This window comes from Chiloscyllium plagiosum, unplaced genomic scaffold, assembly GCF_037043375.1.
Source record: "Chiloscyllium plagiosum isolate Xiang-an unplaced genomic scaffold, Cpla_swu_hap1 HiC_scaffold_24, whole genome shotgun sequence".
In the NCBI taxonomy this organism is placed as follows: Eukaryota; Metazoa; Chordata; class Chondrichthyes; order Orectolobiformes; family Hemiscylliidae; genus Chiloscyllium; species Chiloscyllium plagiosum.
The window spans coordinates 21,989,496-22,010,987 of NW_028270162.1; the positions used below are offsets into that span (position 1 = coordinate 21,989,496).

The 21,492-nt window shown below is 41.9% G+C and overlaps 1 protein-coding gene across 2 annotated transcripts in view; it reads left to right on the top strand.

The window, feature by feature from the left end:
• Positions 1–20,144, top strand: part of LOC122562605 (uncharacterized) — a 238,931-nt gene extending 218,787 nt beyond the window's left edge. For both annotated transcript variants that reach the window (XM_043715586.2, XM_043715585.2), the window contains exons 9-12: positions 3,368–3,489; positions 9,747–9,883; positions 10,288–10,363; positions 16,676–20,144. In XM_043715586.2, the coding sequence (XP_043571521.2) occupies positions 3,368–3,489; positions 9,747–9,883; positions 10,288–10,363; positions 16,676–16,687 (347 nt within the window). In that variant the 3' untranslated portion in view covers positions 16,688–20,144. The remainder of the gene's footprint in view (positions 1–3,367; positions 3,490–9,746; positions 9,884–10,287; positions 10,364–16,675) is intronic.
• The last annotated feature ends 1,348 nt before the right edge of the window (positions 20,145–21,492 follow it).

The window sequence follows — 21,492 nt, forward strand, 5'->3', positions numbered from 1 at the left end:
GGGCACTGTGACAGGGAGTCAGTGTCACCGAGCGGACAGGGTGAGGGCACTGTGACAGGGAGTCAGTGTCACCGAGTGAAGAGGGTGAGGGCACTGTGACAGGAAGTCAGTGTCACCGAGTGGAGAGGGTGGGTGAGGGCACTGTGACAGGGAGTCAGCGTTACCGAGTGGAGAGGGTGAGTGAGGGCACTGTGACAGGGAGTCTGCATCATTGGGTGGAGACGGTTAATGAGGGCACTGTGACAGGGAGTCAGTGTCACCCAGTGGAGAGTGTGGGTGAGGGCACTTTGACAGGGAGTCTGCATCACTGGGTGGAGACGGTTAATGAGGGCACTGTGACAGGGAGTCAGTGTCACTGAGTGGAGAGGGTGGGTGAGGGCACTGTGACAGGGAGTCAGTGTCACCGAGTGGAGAGGGTTAATGAGGGCACTGTGACAGGGAGTCAGTGTCACCCAGTGGAGAGGGTGGGTGAGGGCACTGTGACAGGGAGTCAGTGTCACCGAGTGGAGAGGGTGAGGGCACTGTGACAGGGAGTCAGTGTTACCGAGTGGAGAGGGTGAGGGCACTGTGACAGGGAGTCAGTGTTACCGAGTGGAGAGGGTGAGGGCACTGTGACAGGGAGTCAGTGTTACCGAGTGGAAAGGGTGGGTGAGGCCACTGTGATAGGGAGTCAGCCTTACCTAGTGGAGAGGGTGAGGGCACTGTGACAGGGAGTCAGTGTCACCAAGTGGAGAGGGTGGGTGAGGCCACTGTGATAGGGAGTCAGCGTTACCGAGTGGAGAGGGTGAGGGCACTGTGACAGGGAGTCAGTGTCACCAAGTGGAGAGGGTGGGTGAGGCCACTGTGATAGGGAGTCAGTGTTACCGAGTGGAGAGGGTGAGGGCACTGTGACAGGGAGTCAGCATCACCAAGTGGAGAGGGTGGGTGAGGCCACTGTGACAGGGAGTCAGCATCACCAAGTGGAGAGGGTGAGTGAGGGCACTGTGACAGGGAGTCAGTGTTACCGAGTGGAGAGGGTGAGGGCTCTGTGACAGGGAGTCTGCATCATCAGGACATGCACAAAAACATGGGAGGAGCATACTGCCAAGTTGAGGCAAAAATTAGGCATTTGGGTGCCCCATTCACTCTCCATTTCTGGTAAAGATCTGGTCATCAAGTGAGAGGTACTGTTGGTGATGTATGTTTGTGGCGCAGATCTGGCCCAATTCCAGACGTGTGTGGTTACCGTGACCCGAGCCACCTTTCACTTCAGCTGGAGATTAAAGATGTACCGTGTCGACAGGGATGCTCTGGACAATGTCCTTGATGGAATGGGATGGGATGGGGGGTTGGGGGGGCGGTGGATTTCCAATGCCTCCCTCATCCTGATGGCCACGTTTGTGTGCAGCTGCACGAAGCTGTGCGCAGACCCTCGATATGCAAATACTAAGTGTCTCTACGTACTGAGATTCTACCTGTCCCCAGTGTTGCAAAAGATGGGACTGGTCTTGATGTCACAGAACCCTTCAATTAGTTGGACTGTTCCATATCCAAGAGAAACACTTTTGACCACAAGTCCATCAGAAAGTGGTTAGCATATCACTTCCTTGAGATCCTGTGGGAAAAGGAGAGGATGGGTCCTTTCGGTGATTCCAGAATAGACTGTCAAAGTCCTTTGGCGGAATGCCACATCAACAGAATTTCCCAACAAGCACCAAGACATCACTTGGCTGTTGGTGAGAAGGGCACTGCTTGTGAGATCCTTCATATACACCTAGTCGGTAGGGCAGAAATGGCTAACATGAGGGGTCATAGTTTTAAGCTGGTTGGAGGAAAGTATAGCGGGGATGCCAGAGGTGGGTTCTTTACACAGAGTTGAGAGAGCATGGAATGCGTTGCCAGCAGCAGTTGTGGAGGCAGGGTCGTTGGGGACATTTAAGAGACTGCTGGACATGCATACGGTCACAGAAATTTGAGGGTGCATACATGAGGATCAATGGTCGGCACAACATCGTGGGCTCAAGGCCTGTTCTGTGCTGTACTGTTCTATCTTCGGTCTGCACCACCACACGCTGCCTTCAGTGCGGCTGCAGGGAGGCGGGTGGGGTAGAGACTGTCACACATCTCCTCCTGGAATGTGTCTTTGCAAAGGACATCTGGTGAAAGACGCAATAGTTCTTGTCGTATTTCATCCCGAACAGCTCCGTGATGCAGGACACTGTGCTCTACGGTCTGTTCCCTTGGGCACGCACCAAAACAAACATCATCTATGCCTGGAGGAACATCAACTTGATGAAAGACATGCCTTGGTCTTCCCAAAACTTGTTGATCTTCCAGAGCCGAGAGTTGACCCCGACTGAGTGTTGCAGACTGGCACATTCCAAGGTCCAGGACTATGTGCTGAGGGACGCACTAAAGCTGGGGGGCAGCTGCTACCAAGGGGCAGTGGAGAAAGACCACTCTCTGAGGTCTTCCTGCTGAAGGTAAATGGAGGTCCATTCACTAAACGGACTCTCCTACTCCCTCAAATATATCTAAATATTTGTGTTGTATGTGTAAGAGAGGTCTTTGGTTTTTTAGATAGAGTCAATGTTTTTGTTTATTTATTTGATATGCAACTGTAAAGAACCAAACTGCTTTTGTGACAATGTATATATACAAGGAGATTTTTTTATGAATAACGTATATTTTTGAAATTCAAAAAAATTGTTGAGGGATAGTTCTGTGACTGGTTGCTAGTGTAATGCTCACACACGAAGCAGCTCCTGCCTTCGCACCAGTAAGTGGGAAGAGGTAGGTTCATTCATTATTCTTCGTAGGGTACATCTCAGTTCCGCCATCGTGAGATAGAAGCCGGCAGAGGTTGACTCTGTCCCCACAAGGAGGGAAGAACATAAATCCAAACAGTCAAACTAACATTTTTTCTTGTTTTCCCCATGGCTCAAAGAATGTGGTAAGGAATACAGACCAGTGATATACCCAGTCAATACAAAAACCTTATTAACTGATCTTAGACCAGGCAGCAATGAGGTGTTCCAATTGGTCTCCGACTCTAGATTAAAAATGGAAGGGGAAAGGAAAGGGCCAGGATTCCTGACATGTTCCCCTTTGCTTAAAACACATGTGTATGAACATAAGGTGACAGCAAGATCTGGCTCAACTGTGATAGCCCTGAAATTGAATAATTTTCTAATACATCCACACTCAGACATACACAATATGTTCAAAAGCAAAGTTTTAAGGATAAGGAATCTCACATACTGTGACCTGCCACCTATTCGATTAGTCAGAAATAATGATATGGGGAATGTAAAGAGGGGCAAGAAAAGGGGACCCATCACATTATTGTCATGTGTGAATTACTGTTTCTCTAAATTCTCCTCATCAGAGTCCAGGCCAACTGTACATGAAGAATTGATTGATGAGGAGGTCGTAAGACCCCAGAAGCTTACAATATCTCAGTGTCCAAGAGTTGCAATGTTTCCTGGGATGGACCCCTCAGTACTAAAGGTAACATTCTCTGAAAATACTTGTAAAATTTGTGAGAAGATTTGTAGCTCAGGTGTTCGTTGCTGTGGTTCTGTTCGCCGAGCTGGGAATTTGTGTTGCAGACGTTTCGTCCCTTGTCTAGGTGACATCCTCCGTGTTTGGGAGCCTCCTGTGAAGACAAACCCAACATCTTTGTAATCATTAAAAACACGGAAATAGAGAATACACACCGGATCAGCAATGCCACACTCACAGGAATCCGATTCACTAGAGGGGAAGAAAAGGACAACCAACTCCCATTCCTAGACGTGATGGTACACGGAGAATTCGCCACAAAGGTTTAAGGGAAAGCCACACACACCCAGACCAAGTCCTAAACAACGAAAGCAACCACCCCAACACACACAAAAGAAGTTGCATCAAGACACTATTCAAAAGAGCCACAACACACTGCAGTACACCAGAACTGCAAAAAGAGGAAGAAGAACACCTATACAATGTATTCGCCAAAAACGGATACCCCCGTAATTTCATCAACAGATGCCTAAGGGAAAGACAACGGAACGAGGACATGCCGCAACCCAAAGGACTAGCCACACTACCATACATCAAGAGCATTTCCGAACTGACAGCCAGACTACTGCGACCACTAGGACTCATAACAGCACACAAACCAACAGTCACTCTCAGACAACAACTCACCAGAACGAAGGACCCGATACCCAGCAAAACCAGTGTAGTGTACAAAATCCCATGCAAGGACTGTACAAAACACTGCATAGGACAAACAGGAAGACAGCTAATGATCCACATCCATGAACACCAACTAGCCATGAAACAACACGACCAGCTATCCTTAGTAGCCACACATGCAGATGACAAGCAACATGAATTCGACTGGGACAACACTACTATTATAGGACAAGCCAAACAGAGAACAGCCAGGGAATTCCTAGACGCATGGCATTCATCCACAGATTCAATCAATAAGCACATTGATCTGGATCCAATATACCAACCACTGCAACGGACAGCTGGAAGTGACAACCGGAAGCGGCAGATTCAAACCACTACAAATGCCGAAGGAAAGATCACAGAAGCGCTTCACAGGAGGCTCCCAAGACTGAGGATGTCACCTAGACAGGGGACGAAACGTCTGCAACACAAATTCCCAGCTCAGCGAACAGAACCACAATACTTGTAAAATTCCTTTAAGCTTGTCGAGCATGCCAATAGGTCACCAGCGTGACCTCGCACTTAAATCCTTACTGATACAACATTCCAGCTGCAAGGTATTTTCCACTGAACACAGATCAATGCTGGTGAGGCGTTGGTGATTCTAGTACCATAATATAGTTTTATTAACTTAAAACATTGAGCTATCCTTGGGAAAGACTGTGCATGCAAGAATCTGTATCTAATACCACAAAACTACATTTGCGTCATGAAGACTGTTTGGAACGGATGGTTTCCCAGGTTTATTTTTAAGGCTTCTGTCCTTTGTTCTACAAGCATGTTTCTTTCTGAAAGTCCAATTTCAGTTAATCCTAGGAGTCTTTCTATGTTCCACACAATGGCACAATGTCTGGCATTTTGAAGGCAAGCACTGAATTAGGAATCTTCAAATAGATATTTTTCATTCTTGAATATAGTCTCTTAAATTCCATTTCCTGCTTGGAATAACTGGCTTTCTAAATAAATCTTCATGATAAGATTGAAATTTTAATTTCCATTCCGTCAGTTATTAGCATTGTTGAGCTTCACTCGTTTTAATGATTTCAGGAATATTCACTAAAGCTTATACATTGTCTTCTGTAAAGTATTATTTACGCAGTATTTAAAGAAGAGTGAACATAGATGCCAGCTGTGAGCCATTAGCTGGTACTGTTCATGTATTAGTCAGACATTGTAGATTCAAGTCTGACTACATAGACTTAAGTTTATTAGTTAAGATGACATTCTAATGCAGTGCCGTCGATAATGCTGAATTTTAGATGAGGCGTTATATAAAAGCTCCAGATGGTAGAAGCAATAAAGCCCATATCACAATTTGAAGATGACCAGAGGAGATTAGCGTTCATATCAGTATGAATATTCATTCAACACCTAAACCAGATAACCTGGAAATTATCCTATTACTGTTTGCTACATACAGATTGAATGTCCTGTTTCCTACGTTTACAACAGTGACTATAGTTTAGTATTTATTGAAACATAAAATGCAGTCAGGTCTCCTAAGCTGAAAAAGGGGCTTTTGAAAATGTAAGTACTTTGTTTCTAATGGCTCAATGAAAATAGTGTTTAGTGGAAACAGAGAGAAGGTACTCGTGATGTTGAATATGTGAAGCTGAGTGAGCAGACGTCTGCTGGAGTTGTTGAAAGGAAATTACAGTTGGCATCAATATTCCCGTCCTGAGAAATAGGAATTAACCAGGTGTGTGTGAGCATGATTGAGGACCCGGTCTCTGGCAGCTGCTTGGCTGAGTTGTGTACAAAAGGGAAGCCAGTGTTGATTATCTGTTTAAATACTTGTTATATTGAGATAATTGGTTATGTAGTTGAATGGATCGATATAAAGGGGAAACAAATGGGATTATGTGGAAGAAGCTGTAAGATTGAGAAGTTTAATAAACTCTGTCCACAAGAAATGGTCTTGGTTTCTGTCTCATCAACTCGCTTGAATCCAAATTGATATTGGTGGCAGGAGATGGTTGCCTAAAGGTGATGATGAGAAATAAACGGTTCTTTTCAGACTGAATGTTGTAATTTAAGTTATCTTTGAGAAGAATGGCTTAAATAAAGTGTAAAGTGCTGGAATCTGATTTCCCAGTGAGCCTTATGATCAGTGGGGAAAAATAAAATGGAGATATGGATAAACATTATTACTCTGCCAAAACAGATTATAGACATATCATTGTCATCTGCTTCCAGGAGCAAAGTAAGCTGTAAACTTCTCAGAGCAAGAAGCCCAAGCTTTGGAGTTTAACAGACTTCATTCAAGATTGGCAAGAGTTTGTTTAGAGATTCCCAACTCAGTGCTTGTCTTTAAATGTATGGACTATGCTGAAGTGTCAAATATGGATAGACTGCCAGCAATAACTGAAGCTAGATTTTCAGAATGTAGCACACTATTGGAGCAAATATCTGAAACCTTAAAAACGTATACTCTGGGAAAACACTTGCTCCTAATGGCCTATGTGACTCAAATGGGACATTCCATACCACAAAGGATAGACAATAGTGACAATGTCAGACCATCTAGATACAGGTCAAAAGCGTCAACGTGAAGGGGAATCATTACAAAATGAGGATAGAGGTACCTCCAACAAATGTAACAGACAACAGGAATTAAGTGACTATAACAGAAGAATAAACCTCAGAAATGCCTGGCATGTGGTCAATGGAAGTTTTGGATGTAACTCGAAATACCATCATGTAATAGAATGACAAAGGTGTTCAAAATTACACATCTCACGGTAGGTATGGAAGGAGAAGATGGTGATACTGATCAGGCAGAGGGAATTGTAGTAGTTACAAAAAGCTTCAGCTCAGTCATTAATGTTTTAGCCACAGACTAATTTCACTGTTGGACAGTGAATGCACACCCATAACCTGTTCAGTGGATTAGTTGAAATGATGTCTGGGTTCTTTATATAATAAGGACCAAATAAGTTAGGGAATTTGAGAGCTCTGTCTGCTTCAGGCTTGTGGATGACAGCATGCTGAAGTCTCTTAAAAATTAATAGTGATTCCTTGTACCAAGGCTGAGGTAAACCACTTTTTGGGCACAGATGTACTATCATGTGAAATATTTTTATTGTTGAGCAGGCCATTATAGCAAAGGCTCAACCAAACTAAACATGGACATGACAAGGTACTTGTTTTTGAGAAGTCAGTGGACTTAACAGTTTAAACAATCTGAATATACTGTATTTCTCTAACCAGAACCTAACTTCATGAATTACATTATTAAATGGCTTTAATCACAATATTAAGCAGCTGTTATTAACATCAGTAGATAGGAGTGTAATGGATAAAAAGGCCAATTGTTTTAAAACCACTTTAGCAGTTCATCCATCCATCCTCTCAAAGTTAAAAACCTTAATAAACGATGCATGAGTAAGGGATGATGAGTACACTTTGCTATAGAAAAGACCAGCAGTAAGTGAGATCTATGTAAAAAATATGTAGGAACAACTTAATGGTTCAAAATAAATTTCCCATCAGCAAGAGACTTTTAACTAAGTTGTAGCAATAGACTTGAAGATGTAGGATAAGGAAAAAAAATACTTTCAACTTGGTCTTGGTAAACATTACATTTAGTCAGTCTACAAAAGATATAGTAAAGAGGAAAGAGAGTAACAGTGGACAAGGTATGGAGAAATGAGAAGGGGACATGACTGAGGGAACTGGTGAAATTCCTAACTAATGGGGATGGGTGTGGTGTTTTGCTGGATGTTGTCCTTTGGCACTAGAGAACCTGTTTCCACAGGATGCATTGATATGCTGTGGAGGACAATGTACTGTATTGGTTTTGAGATCCTGCGAAGTCAGGACAGGGTATCCTGTCCAGTGTGTATCAGGGACACCTTGTGGTGAATGAGAGAAATGCAGAAAAAGTCTTGCTTTGTTTCCTTTCATACAGTAAATACACTGCCCCGACTGTACTTGTAGCAAAGGGGAAATGCAGCCAACTATACTAGATTTGTGCCAAAGCCAGTTGGTAACAAGCTGTTAAAAAGCAGGTCATACAACTGCTGCAGAGGGAAGTAACAAGTCAGTGTTTCAGGTTAATGATTTTTTTTATCAGATTTGATGATGAGCGGTCACATTAAATTCTTTTATTCCCATAGGTGTTTCCACTATTTCTATTATTATTATCAAATAAAGGGATCCATCTCAAAATTCTTCTGACCATGTCAGAACAAATTATTTCCAGTCTTATGAGACTTTATTTTAGACACTTTTTATTTGCTTGTGGGATGTGGCTGCCCAGCATTTATTGCATGTCCCTCCTTGTTCTTAAGAAGGTGGTGATGAGCTACCTTCTTGAACGGCTGCAGTCCCTATGTTGTAAGTAGACCCACAATGCTATTAAGAAGGGAACGACAGGATTTTGACCCAGTGACACTGAAGAAACTTCCTGTTTACCTTCTGTTCAAATGAACATTCAGCAGAATTCAAAGAATAAGAAGGAAAAATTAGCCAAGACTTTGTGTTGTAAGCTATAGAGTGCATTTAATTCACTGGTGTTAATGGAATAAATATCTAGGTTTTAAAGTTGGAAGGAATAGATAATGTAGAGACAGGCATATTATTCAACTTGAATTGTAAGCCTAAAAGTGAAAGTCAAGTAATGTATAATATTAAGTAGCGTTGTGGAAAATTGAGGATGGAAAGATATTTTGTGGGTGTACTAATTAAATTCTCAGTAAGAGTGATTACCACTTTATCAATTAACACCCTTGAGAGGAACTGGATGAAGATGTTGAAAAGAATAGTACTCAAGATTATAAGAAAAAAGACTTCTAAAGATAATGAGGCCTTGTGTGTAATATTAATGACCATACCTTGAGATCAAAAGCTCTGGATTCAAGACCCATGCCAGAACTTGTTGGGCATTGGAAATGAGTTTGTATTGTGGCCAAACAGATTGAATGTCAGCCTATAAATCCTTCCAGTAAGCCTGATGGAGCAGGAGAGCTTCCTGGTCAGCTGTCCTGCAGAAGACAATGGTGAATTACGACAGTACATGGTCCGCAATTTATATCAATCCCAGGGAAGGCCATGGCCCAACTGACCCCAGAAACCTGGAAGGGAGAAAAGAGATAAGAAACACAATTGAAACCTTACAGTTCCTGAGCTGCTGGATTTATGAAAATTTCCGAACTAGAATGTATAAGCTAGAGGGTGAGGTTAAAACATTATCAAGTTTTGATGGTTTTATTTTTCTAAGGCAGGAATAATGCTTAGGTTCCTCGCAAGATTAAATGAGTGACTTGGAGTAAGTAATGAACCAGCTTATTTAGAGTCCTGGTGGGTTAAGTGGTGCTTTCTCATTGATTCTCTTTCCTCATTTCCATCTATTGAAATAGAGTGGCTGTGGTTCGCACACATCCATTACTGACTGTATAATTCAGGTTTAAATACTGTCACACACTTCTCATTCAGCACCAGGCCTGCAGTGGCTGCCGCCTTCTGGAGTGAGTAGATTGTACCCAATGTCACTGTGGTTGTTCCGAATCACTCCTGGTCTGTTTCTATCTCGCTCCTTCTAGGCCAGTCTGCGGAGGAATAGAGCAGAGAATGACAATGATGAAGATGAATCAAGCTGTGAGCAGCATTGCAGATCTTGCAGCCCTCCTGCTCAGCAAGGGCTCAGGGTGATGCCGTCTACAAATAATAAAGGGGAAGGGTAAGCAGAGATGTTTTCAGTCTGTTTAAACTGTCTTTCAACTACAACTTCCGGAGTATTTTAAGCTCCTCTGTTCTCTCTCTAATTTCCTGAGCCAAGCTGAGAAACCTGAAACAGGATTTGCTCCCAACGTAACTCGATATCTTCTTCCAGAAGGCACATCAGTAGGAGTTAACTCTTGCTCATGTTCTCCTCCTTGTCTCTTGAATACTGTCTCTTGAAATGGGATCCATTGCTAGATGCACAAACTGTCTGTCTGGGTTTGGACAGCTTCAGGGGGCTCAATCTGTTGTACAAAGCCAATCCATAATTGTGTTACAATATCATACTTTACTTCCAGCTATCTTTTACTCTCGGCTGTATATGATTATGATGAACTTTGGAATTTGCATTCCTCCTTTTAGGTCAGATGAAATGCCTCCTCCATGGTTACAGGAGCTAAAATCAAAGAAAAGACTGAGTCAGCATCAACCAGACAAGGTAAGATTTAATGAACTGCTGCGTGCTTGTATTCATCAAAGTGTGATCCCTGTCTGACACTTTGCTGCTTGGTACAATTTGAAAATGCAATGAGGTTTTGGTCTGTTCCAGGAAATGAGCCTAATGATTTATCGTTGAATAACACCCAGTCACTTCTGGAATAATAATAGGAGAGAAAGAGCAGCAATATAATAGTATGGAGGAGAGGTAGGAGCAGCTAAAACAGCAGCCAGATTGAATTGGGAATAAGCAGCAATATCCATTTGATGCAACCATACTGTCTCAGACCATAAAATAGCAAGGACAAACAAAAAAAAACAAGTGACAACAAAAAAGTCAGTACTTTGGCCATTTGATCAAAGCCTGTCAGCTACAGAGATTTCTTCCAGAGGGCAGCAGAAAGAAGGATCATTCTAGGGTGAAGTTGGATGATGGATGGTATGGAACGTTGCAGATAAGATACAGTGTATGACAAGACAGGTGAGAGTGATGGACCATGGCAGCAGATTTCATGGCAGATGTATCTACATGGAGCACACGGCAAAGCTGTATACTAGCTGTTTGCTATGATGGTGTAGCAGGTGCTTTACAAAGATGGAATGGGGATCAATTTGTTATTCAAACTGAATTTGTCCACAATTTCCAGAACTTGGATTTCTTTTCTACATGAATGCTATCCCTACATCTTTACTTCACAAAATCACAAATCTTTTTAGTGGTGTCAGTTTGGATTAAGCTATATGGGTAGATGACATGGTTAATAGCGTGGATCGAGAATTTGAAAAAGAAATCACAACCAAGTGAACGTTTGCAGAAGAGCATCTGTGATCATCCTTCATTGTTGATCATCATCACAGTGACAAGAAAAGCAGTGATAACTGGGACAAATGTGCAAGATGATTGAATTTCTAAATGTAGAGAGTTCTCCGGTCTTGTACAATCAATCCCTGAAGAAATGATACATACAGAAAGGAATAATTAAGTTTCTCGTGGAGTACTAGGTGATCTTCTGAAAATGGCTTAAGAACATTGTTGGAGCAGAATAGTATGTCCTATCTAAAACTGAACCCCAGCCTCCAGAGCATGAGAGCCATTTGTTTGACGATCAGGACTTTTACTTGATGAGAATATTCCATCTATACAAACTCCTGATGCTACCTGAATGTCTGGTTTGTGCATGGGCCAGCTTTGCAGATGCACATACAACAAAGTAACAGCACCAAATACACCACTCAGGTGTTACTAATACAATGGAAAACTGTACACCACAATCTATTAAAAGATGACCAGTGGAGTGCCACAAGGATCAGTTTGAATTTTTGTCATTTACATAAATGATTTGGATGTGAGCATAAGAGGTACAGTTAGTAAGTTTGCAGATGACACCATAATTGGAGATGTAGCGGACAGCAAAGAAGGTTACCTCACATTACAACAGGATCTTGATTAGATGGGCCAATGGGCTGACAAGTGGCAGATTGCGTTTAATTCAGATAAATATGAGGTGCTGCATTTTGGTAAGGTCCTAGAGAGTGCTGCTAAACAAAGAGACCTTGGAGTTCAGGTTCATAGCTCCTTGAAAGTGGACTTGCAGGTAGATAGGATAGTGAAGAAGGCATTTGGTATGCTTTCTTTTATTGGTCAGCATATTGAGTACAGGGGTTGGGAGGTCATGTTGCGGCTGTACAGGACATTGGTTAGGCCACTGTTGGAATTTTTCATGCAATTCTGGTCTCCTTCCTATCGGAAAGATGTTCTGAAACTTGAAAGGGTTCAGAAAAGATTTACAAGGATGGTGCCAGGATTGGAGGATTTGAGCTATAGGGAGAGGAAAAAACAGGCTGGGGCTGTTTTCCCTGGAGCACTGAAGGCTGAGGGGTGACTTTATAGAAGTTTACAAAATTATGAGGGACATGGAAAGGATAAATAGACAAGTCTTTTCCCTGGGGTGGGGGAGTCCAGAACTAGAGGGCATAGGTTTAGGGTGAGAGGGGAAAGATATAAAAGGGACTAAGGGACAACTTTTTCTCGCAGAGGGTGGTGTGTGTATGAAATGAGCTGCCAGAGGATGTGGTGGAGGCTGGTACAATTGCAACATTTAAAAGGCGTTTGGATGGGTATATGAATAGGAAAGGTTTGGAGAGATATGGGCCAGGTGCTGGCAGGTGGGACTAGATTGAGTTGGGATATCTGGGGGGGATGAACGGGTTGGACTGAAGGGTCTGTTTCCGATCTGTACATCTCTATGACTTTAAGTCACCTAGTCTATTCAAAACCTCAGGGAAATATGCCAACAAAATCCAAATATTGTCAGTGCCTATAAGTCAGTGTATTGGGATAGGGTACTTGTTATGAAGGTGTAGGCGTACTGTACCTTTATAAAGAAAAGGCACGGTGGCACAGTGGTTAGCACTGCTGTCTCACAGCGCCAGAGACCTGGGTTCAATCCCCGCCTCAGGGGACTGACTGTGTGGAGTTTGCACGTTCTCCCCATGTCTGCGTGGGTTTCCTCCAGGTGCTCCGGTTTCCTCCCACAGTCCAAAAATGTGCAGGTCAGGTGAATTGGCCATGCTAAATTGCCCGTAGTGTTAGGTAAGGGGTAAATGTAGGGTTATGGGTGGGTTGCGCTTCGGCGGGGCTGTGTGGATTTGTTGGGCCGAAGGGCCTGTTTCCACACTGTAAGTAATCTAATCTAATCTAATCTAATCTAAAAAAGCTAGCAAGGGCAAAGCACAGAGTCCGGAACAAGGTAACAATGTACCACTTGGTCGAAACAGCAGCATCTGGGCCATGAAACAAAAAAAATCCACCATTTCAATAGACAATAGGTACAGGAGTAGGCCATTCTGCCCTTCGAGCCTGCACCACCATTCATTATGATTATGGCTGATCATCCTCAATCAGTATCCTGTTCCTGCCTTATCTCCATAACCCTTGATTCCACTATCTTTGAGAGCTCTATCCAACTCTTTCTTAAACAAATCCAGAGAGTGCGCCTCCACTACCTTCTGGGGCAGAGCATTCCACACACCCACCACTCTCTGGGTGAAGAAGTTTCTCCTCATCTCTGTCCTAAATGGCCTACTCCTTATTTTTAAGCTGTGTCGTCTGGTTCGGGACTAACCCATCAGCGGAAACATGTTTCCTGCCTCCAGAGTGTCCAATCCTTTAATAATCTTATACGACTCTATCAGATCCCCTCTTAGTCTTCTAAACTCAAGGGTATACAATCGCAGTCGCTCCAATCTTTCAACATAAGATAGTCCCGCCATTCCAGGAATTGACCTCGTGAACCTACGCTGCACTCCCTCAATAGCCAGAATATCTTTCCTCAAATTTGGAGACCAGCAGTGCACCCAATATTCCAGGTGCGGTCTCACCAGGGCCCTGTACAGCTGCAGAAGAACCTCTTTGCTTTTATACTCAATCCCTCTTGTTATGAAGGCCAGCATGCTATTAGCTTTCTTCACTACCTGCTGTACCTGCATGCTTGCCTTCATTGACTGGTGTACAAGAACACCCAGATCTCTTTGCACTGCCCCTTTACCTAACTTGACTCCATTTCGGTAGTAATCTGCCTTCCTGTTCTTGCCACCAAAGTGGATAACCATACATTTATCCACATTAAACTGCATCTGCCATGCATCTGTCCACTCACCTAACCTGTCCAGGTCACCCTGTAATGTCCTAACATCCTCCTCACATTTCACCCTGCCACCCAGCTTTGTATCATCAGCAAATTTGCTAATGTTACTATTAATACCATCTTCTATATCATTAATATATATTGTAAAAAGCTGCGGTCCCAGCACTGATCCCTGCAGTACCCCACTGGTCACCGCCTGCCATTCCGAAAGGGAGCCGTTTATCACTACTCTTTGTTTCCTGTCAGCCAACCAATTTTCAATCCAAGTCAGTACTTTGCCCCCAATACTATGCGCCCTAATTTTGCTCACTAACCTCCTATGTGGGACTTTATCAAAGGCTTTCTGAAAGTCCAGGTACACTACATCCACTGGATCTCCCTCGTCCATCTTCAGAGTTACATCCTCAAAACATTCCAGATGATTAGTCAAGCATGATTTCCCCTTCATAAATCCATGCTGACTCTGACCTATCCTGTTACTGCTATCCAGATGGGCAGTAATTTCATCCTTTATAACTGACTCCAGCATCTTTCCCACCACTGAGGTCAGACTGACTGGTCTATAATTTCCTGCTTTCTCTCTCGCTCTTTTCTTAAAAAGTGGTACAACATTAGCCACCCTCCAATCCGCAGGAACTGATCCTGAATCAATCGAACTCTGGAAAATAATCACCAACGCATCCACGGTTTCTAGAGCCACCTCCTTCAGTACCCTGGGATGCAGACCATCAGGCCCCGGGGACTTATCAACCTTCAGACCTAACAGTCTCTCCAACACCAATTCCTGGCAAATATAAATTCGCTTAAGTTCAGGTCCTTCACCCACTGTTACCTCTGGGAGATTGCTTGTGTCTTCCCCAGTGAACACAGATCTGAAGTACCAATTCAACTCTTCTGCCATTTCTTTGTTCCCCATAATATATTCACCCGTTTCTGTCTTCAAGGGCCCAATTTTCGTCTTAACCATTTTTATCCCTTTCACATACCTAAAAAAGCTTTTACTATCCTCCCTTATATTTTTGGCCAGTTTACCTTCATACCTCATTTTTTCTCTGCGTATTTCCTTCTTAGTAATCCTCTGTTGTTCTTCAAAAGCTTCCCAGTCCTCCGATTTCCCACTCATCTTTGCTATGTTATACTTTTTCTCTTTTGACTTTATATGTTTCTTAACTTTCCTCGTCAGCCATGGCCACTCCTGCCTCCTCATCGGATCTTTCTTCCTTTTTGGAATGAACTGATCCTTCATCTTCTGCATTATACCCAGAAATATCTGCCATTGTTCCTCCACTGTCATCCCTGCTAGGGTATTGCACCATTGAACTTTTGCCAGCACCTCCCTCATAGCTCCATAGTTCCCTTTATTCAACTGAAATATTGTCACTACCGATTGTACCCTCTCCCTTTCAAATTGCAGATTGAAGCTTATTGTATTGTGGTCACTACCTCCTAATGGTTCCTTTACTTCGAGGTCCCTGATCAATTCTGGTTCATTGCACAATACCGGATCCAGAATTGCCTTCTCCCTGGTAGGCTCCAGCACCAGCTGTTCTAAGAATCTATCTCAGAGGCACTCCACAAAGTCTCTTTCTTGAGGTCCAATACCATCCTGATTCTCCCAGTCTACCTGCATGTTGAAATTCCCCATAACATCTGTAGTAACATCTTCGCGTCAGGCCAATCAGTTTAAATTATGCCCCAAGATACCAATCAAATTTGAATATTAAAATGAATGAAATGATCTGATGTTTTGGGGTATAAAACTGGACATTTTGAACAGCTAAAGAGAGAACTGCCAAAAGACCAACAAATGTAGGCTGCTACCTCCAAGAGCTCTCTGAAAGGTACCCCTGTCTGTAGAAGGAGTTTGCACAGCAGAACATCGAAACTGACCTGGGCAGGATCTACGGAGGAAAATCTACAGAGTCGACAAAGTTGATTGGTTTTGAAACGTGATTTTTTATTTTGTAAATCTTAATCAGGACTTTTATTGGACCAGTATTGTAGAGTGGGAGGTAAAAGATAGGTTTAAGAGAAAGGAGTTGTAAATCGTTGTTGGTTTTAATATTCTCTGTTGGACTTAAAGTTAATTTTTACTTCAGATAGTGACCTCTGGGGTATTCCTTTGTCTCTCAAATTTTAGCAGATTACAGCACAGGGTGAATCTTTTCAGTGTTGCTGGTTTAAATTAGGAGAGGGGTTTTACCCCATGTTGCAACAGTACTGAAGGCATCTAACATTGGATATTGTGCTCCCTCTCCAAGGCCACCAGGTTCCTGTCTGAGTGAGAGTTTTGGAGAGAGACTCCAGAATCAGACAAGGGATTTATCTGTTAGGTGCTCCGGCCTTGTTTTGGTGAAATGTATGACACTTGTGCTTTTCTGCTGTGTTCAACCCATGGCCCACCAAACAGGAGCATATCAGAATGTGAACATGTGATGTGTGGGGCAGAGAATACTGGTCTGCAAAAGGACAGAAATAAAGCTCAGGCTCTCACCTGAGTAACAGATTCCTGAGCTATGCCTCTTGACTGGCTAAAGCAAAGTGTGTTTGTGCACTTGTTTATAATGGTGTCCTTTTGAATCATGCAAGTGGTGGGGGGAATATCCCCCCCGTTTGAGAGGGTCTTCCTTCCATTACTGAAATATTTGGTTTATTTTGTTTTGCAGAAAAATGAATGAATACGCCCCAAGAGGAAAATGAGTCTTGAGACAAGCCTTAACTGTCCATCAACTTTGAAACGAAAGAAACATGTGCTGCTGCTGTCGCTTCCTGCCTTGCTACCTGCATGGTGCCTTCCCATAGTAATTTGTGAATAGGCTGCTTAAAAGTTCATACATGAAATAGAATAATGCTATATTTTGTCAGATGCTAGGGTTCATTGCCTGAAACCCTAAGAAATGTCACTTTAAAAAAAGATAATAAATAATAAAAAAAAAAGTCAAATGGCTGTGATTGAGCTGGGTGCTCTCCACAGTGCTTCAGTTAAATGGGTAGTATGTGTGGAAAGAATGTGACCCAGGAAGTTCAGTCGTCCATGGCCAATCGCCTGCTGAGACTACACCTATTCAGGAAATCCTTGGATAGTGTGCTCATGTAAAGGACAAATGAACTGAATGCTTTGGAATGAAATTCACCACCTGCCTGACTAGGACTGTCCTCCATTGTTGACTCTTTTTGAGAACTCCGAGGCTTTGGTGCTAGTGGAATAAAACAAAAAGAAGGCTCTAAAAATTAGTTCATTACGTAAATGTGTTTGCATCATCTTTCCAAGTGATCTTGTTTCATAATTTTGATGGTGAGTTCCATACAATGGCACATTTTTATATCATTTATGCCCATTGGATGCCATGTATGTAGCAGTGTATGTGTGCATCAGGAGAGTAAGTATTAAATCACCTTTCCTATTCCCCTTAGTGCACCAAGAATTGATTTTTAGAATTTTTATTTCATTCACTCCTCTTCAACTCTTGTTAAGAAGAACTAGACAGTGAGTGTCTGTTTTTATAAAATGTAAACAAAAGAACAAAGTGTTTACCACCATGACAGGAATGCAAGCATGACTGACTGGTATGTCTCAATTTGATTGGCTAGATGTGGAAAAATCTTTGCAAAGTATCATTGGCAAAAACATTTTCTTCTGAATACTGATTTTCACAGGAAACATTCACCTGTGTTTTATGAATTCTTGAACTGTCTGCCAGGTTGGCAAAACGCCTTGTTAAAATATTGTGCTTCTGTTCAAAATGTAGAGAAATATATCATTTGGTTTTTTTTTTGTTTCCTTCAGATGCAGGGAGAAAAGCAATAACCAGTTAAAACTTAGTAACTGCACAAACGGTGTAAATATTTATACTTACTTTTGGTTTGTCTTTGTAAACAAGTCGTAAATACGGCAAGGAAAAGACTGGCTCGGTACCTGAAAATGTGGCTGGCTGGAGCTCCAACCCCACCCCAAACATCCCCTATTAGAGAGTGAATATACCCCTCAAGACCTGGAATGGACAGATCTCTATTGTCTTTACTGGGTGTTTTGGTTTTTTTAGCCAGTCTGACCATTATCCAGTACTGGATGGCATTGCATAAGCTGTTTTGACTCCTACTCCAGCTAGCATAGGCCATGCTCATTCCTTTTACCAACTACAGCAGTCTTCAATCAATGAGTTGCAAAATTCAGATTTATTGTCCCACGTCCCCTCCCATCCCTCAACAGCACAGAATCCCTCAACTGGGGAAGAAAAAAATCAGTTTGCATGTTGACTACACATTTCCACCCCCCCCCCCCAAAAGAAAACACATGGCAGTGTGGCACCTGTAAGTATTGCCATCAACTTTGTGCCTGCTAACATCATCCTACGTGTCATCATGTCAGTTAACCTGCATCATGAAGGTGTTTGATTTCAGTGGCCTCTGTCATTGGCCACTTGAAGACATTAGGGCAATATCTGACCAAAGCTAATACCATACAATTGGCCAAGAGCTCCACCATTCATTGGGGTAAAATATTAGACAGGGGGTCAACCAATTCACAATGTCCTCCTAAGTGCCAGTATTGGCAGAAGCTGGGGAACAGGTTACCTATCTGCCCTCAGACCATGTTGCATCATGTATGGATTCATAGAAAAGGCTAATAATAGGAAATTGTAGGATTAAAATAAAGGCAGTTGAGTAATAATTAGAGATCTGGCACTACATTCAACCTGTTGATCCTTTATTGCAGTCCTTGGAATAATTTGCTCCTTCATATTTTATCACTATAGTAAATAGAAGAACAAAGCAAGTGACCATGTCACTGGTGCATTCTGCATATATCCTCATCCTATCTGCCGTTATTCCACCAAATAAAGTGGAATTGCAGCATGATAAACAAATAGCTTAGATATAACTGTTAATATGTATAGTTAATAACTACGAGGGATTTCCCTGAATCCATTTAATCAAGTCCTCCTGCATGCAATTCGTGAATTGTTGGAGAGAAGGAAGCCTGTGCCATTAATGCAATGTAAAAGGAATACTGAATTACCAGGGCTGACTTCAGTTCTTCCATAGCTTAATCGGGTCAAGCTTCAGTCACCGCCACTTTATCTGGTGATGAGCTGCCATAGATTTGGTGCCATGTGTTTACATTCCTACCATTCTATAAAGGAAACTTTTAGTTATTTCTGTATCATAACTGTGGTAAAGAGCTGGGTTTTCTTTCTCAATGTTCAGGTAATGCACTGAAATGAGACTGAACTCCTGAGAGGGAGTCTGGATGTTGTATATTTTTTATGGTGAAACATTCAGAATAAAGCTTTACAGAGTGTAAAATTCCTATGATTTTGGCCAATGTACATGCTTAACCTTCCACACTGAGATTATGTTAAGTGCCTGTCGTTATTCTCATTTTACTCAAGTTCTTAAGATTGGTTTCTGTTTTTTTTGGTCAGTTCAAAATGCAGCTCCTTAAAGGAAACCAGCTGATGACTTCTTGCTAATGAAGGCTAACGGAGCAAGCCTTTCTCACCGACGTCAATCTGATTAGATATAAAATTAATGTAATTTTATATTTGCCACCTGACTATAACTATTGGTTGTTTTTTTCTAACGATTGAAATGAAACTTTGCTAAAATAAGAGCAGTCCAAATATGCCCCAATGGAGATGGGAAACTTATTGTTGAAAGGTTACTGGACTTAGATTACTTTGTTTAAAATGTTTCAACTCCTGTCCATTTTGTTTATTGATTGGTATGGAATATGCAATGCAAACTCTCTAGCATTTCACTGTCTTTCTTGGGGTTTTTAAAACATCATTTAAAGATCAGATATTAAACATGTTGCCATCCTCTTCATACTTAGTGAAATATAATTATGGACTTGAGTTTCCTCCAGAGTTTTGGATTTGTATTAAATCAGGAGGTCATTGAGTTTCATGATAAAGGTGATATCTGGTACTTGCTAATGTTGCACAATTCTCTCTAAATCTTTATTCTGAATGTAAGTTTCATGAGAATAATAACAAAGTATGTGGTATTTTATATTTTAAAAGTTCAATGATGGTGAATGCGATATCTGTAATCTCTAAATCTTTTTTGTATTTTAGTTTTACAATCTGATCAAAGTTTATTCATTGTGTATAAATGAGTCCTTTCTTATGATTAATGGATAATGAGCTGTGGAATTATTTTCTTTCCACCAACAAATCTTCTCTCTATTTCACCCCATTACACGCTTCAGTGTTAGTTGCTGCATCGAAAGTAAAATTAAGCCTTTTAATTTAATCCATTAGTCTAACACCTGCTACTTTGGAACAGTAATATTCTGAGTTGAATGAGCCAGGTATAATTAATCTAAAATAGACACCAACACACATGGTCAGTTTTCAATAATATCTCAAAGAACTAATTAATCTGAGTTATTTATCCACCTATTTGAAGATGTGCATTTGAATTTATGGCAGATTACCTATGTGAGTTAGGTCTGATTATTTATAATAGTAAAATCAAACATCAAGCTAGAATTCTTTTGAACTAGTGCATTTCCTCAGTCCTTTCTGGTACTGGCTGCACAGGGCAGCTGGCTTCTTTGTTCTTTTAATGTAGTATCCTGAATCTTAGTCCTTAGGAGAAAGTGAGGACTGCAGATTCTGGAGAATCAGAGTTGAGAAGTGTGGCGCTGGAAAAGCACAGCAGGTCAGGCAGCATCCGAGGAGCAGGAGAGTTGACATTTTGGGCACAAACCCTTCATCAGGAATGTGGGGGACAAACCCTTTGTCAGGAATGTGAGGGCGGGGGGAAGGGGCTGAGAGATTAGTGAGGTGGGGTGGGGGTTCGGGGAAGGTAGTGGAATGGCAGTAGGTGGATGCAGATATGAGGTGATTGTGATAGGCCTTAGTCTTTGTCATTAGGATTGGCAGATGATGTGTCCTCAGACAGCAAGCAGTCTTTGCTGTCATGTTGTATACTGAACGGTGTGTGTAACTCTGAGATAACTATTTTTCAATTCTGTGTGAGGAGTCTGATGGATTTGTCCTAACATTCTAAACAATTACTTTGGAAGCTCCCAATGGAGTCTGCCACTTTACGGCTACCATGAAGATCTTTATAATTACTTTTACTGCAGGAACTATCCCCTTATATATCATTGATTACTCAAAATGCCATTTGTGTAATGTTCTCTGTAGATATCATTCATCACCTTGCCTATGTTTAATAATTTCTAGAACTTCGTGCACTTTGCTAGTCCTCATCCAAGTCATGTTTTACATTATGTGCAGGCATGATTTTTCATTTTTATTCTTTGAGTGTAGATATAATATAGTCATCTATAATATTTTGCATAGATCACTTAGCAAAACAATTAAGTTGACTCAAATAAAACCAGAAATTGCTGGAGAAACTCAGTATCTGTGGACAGAGAATCAAAATTCATGTTCCAGTTCTGGAACTGGCCATCAGAATTCAGAAAAATGTGTTTCTTCCCACAGATGCTGCCAGACCTGTTGAG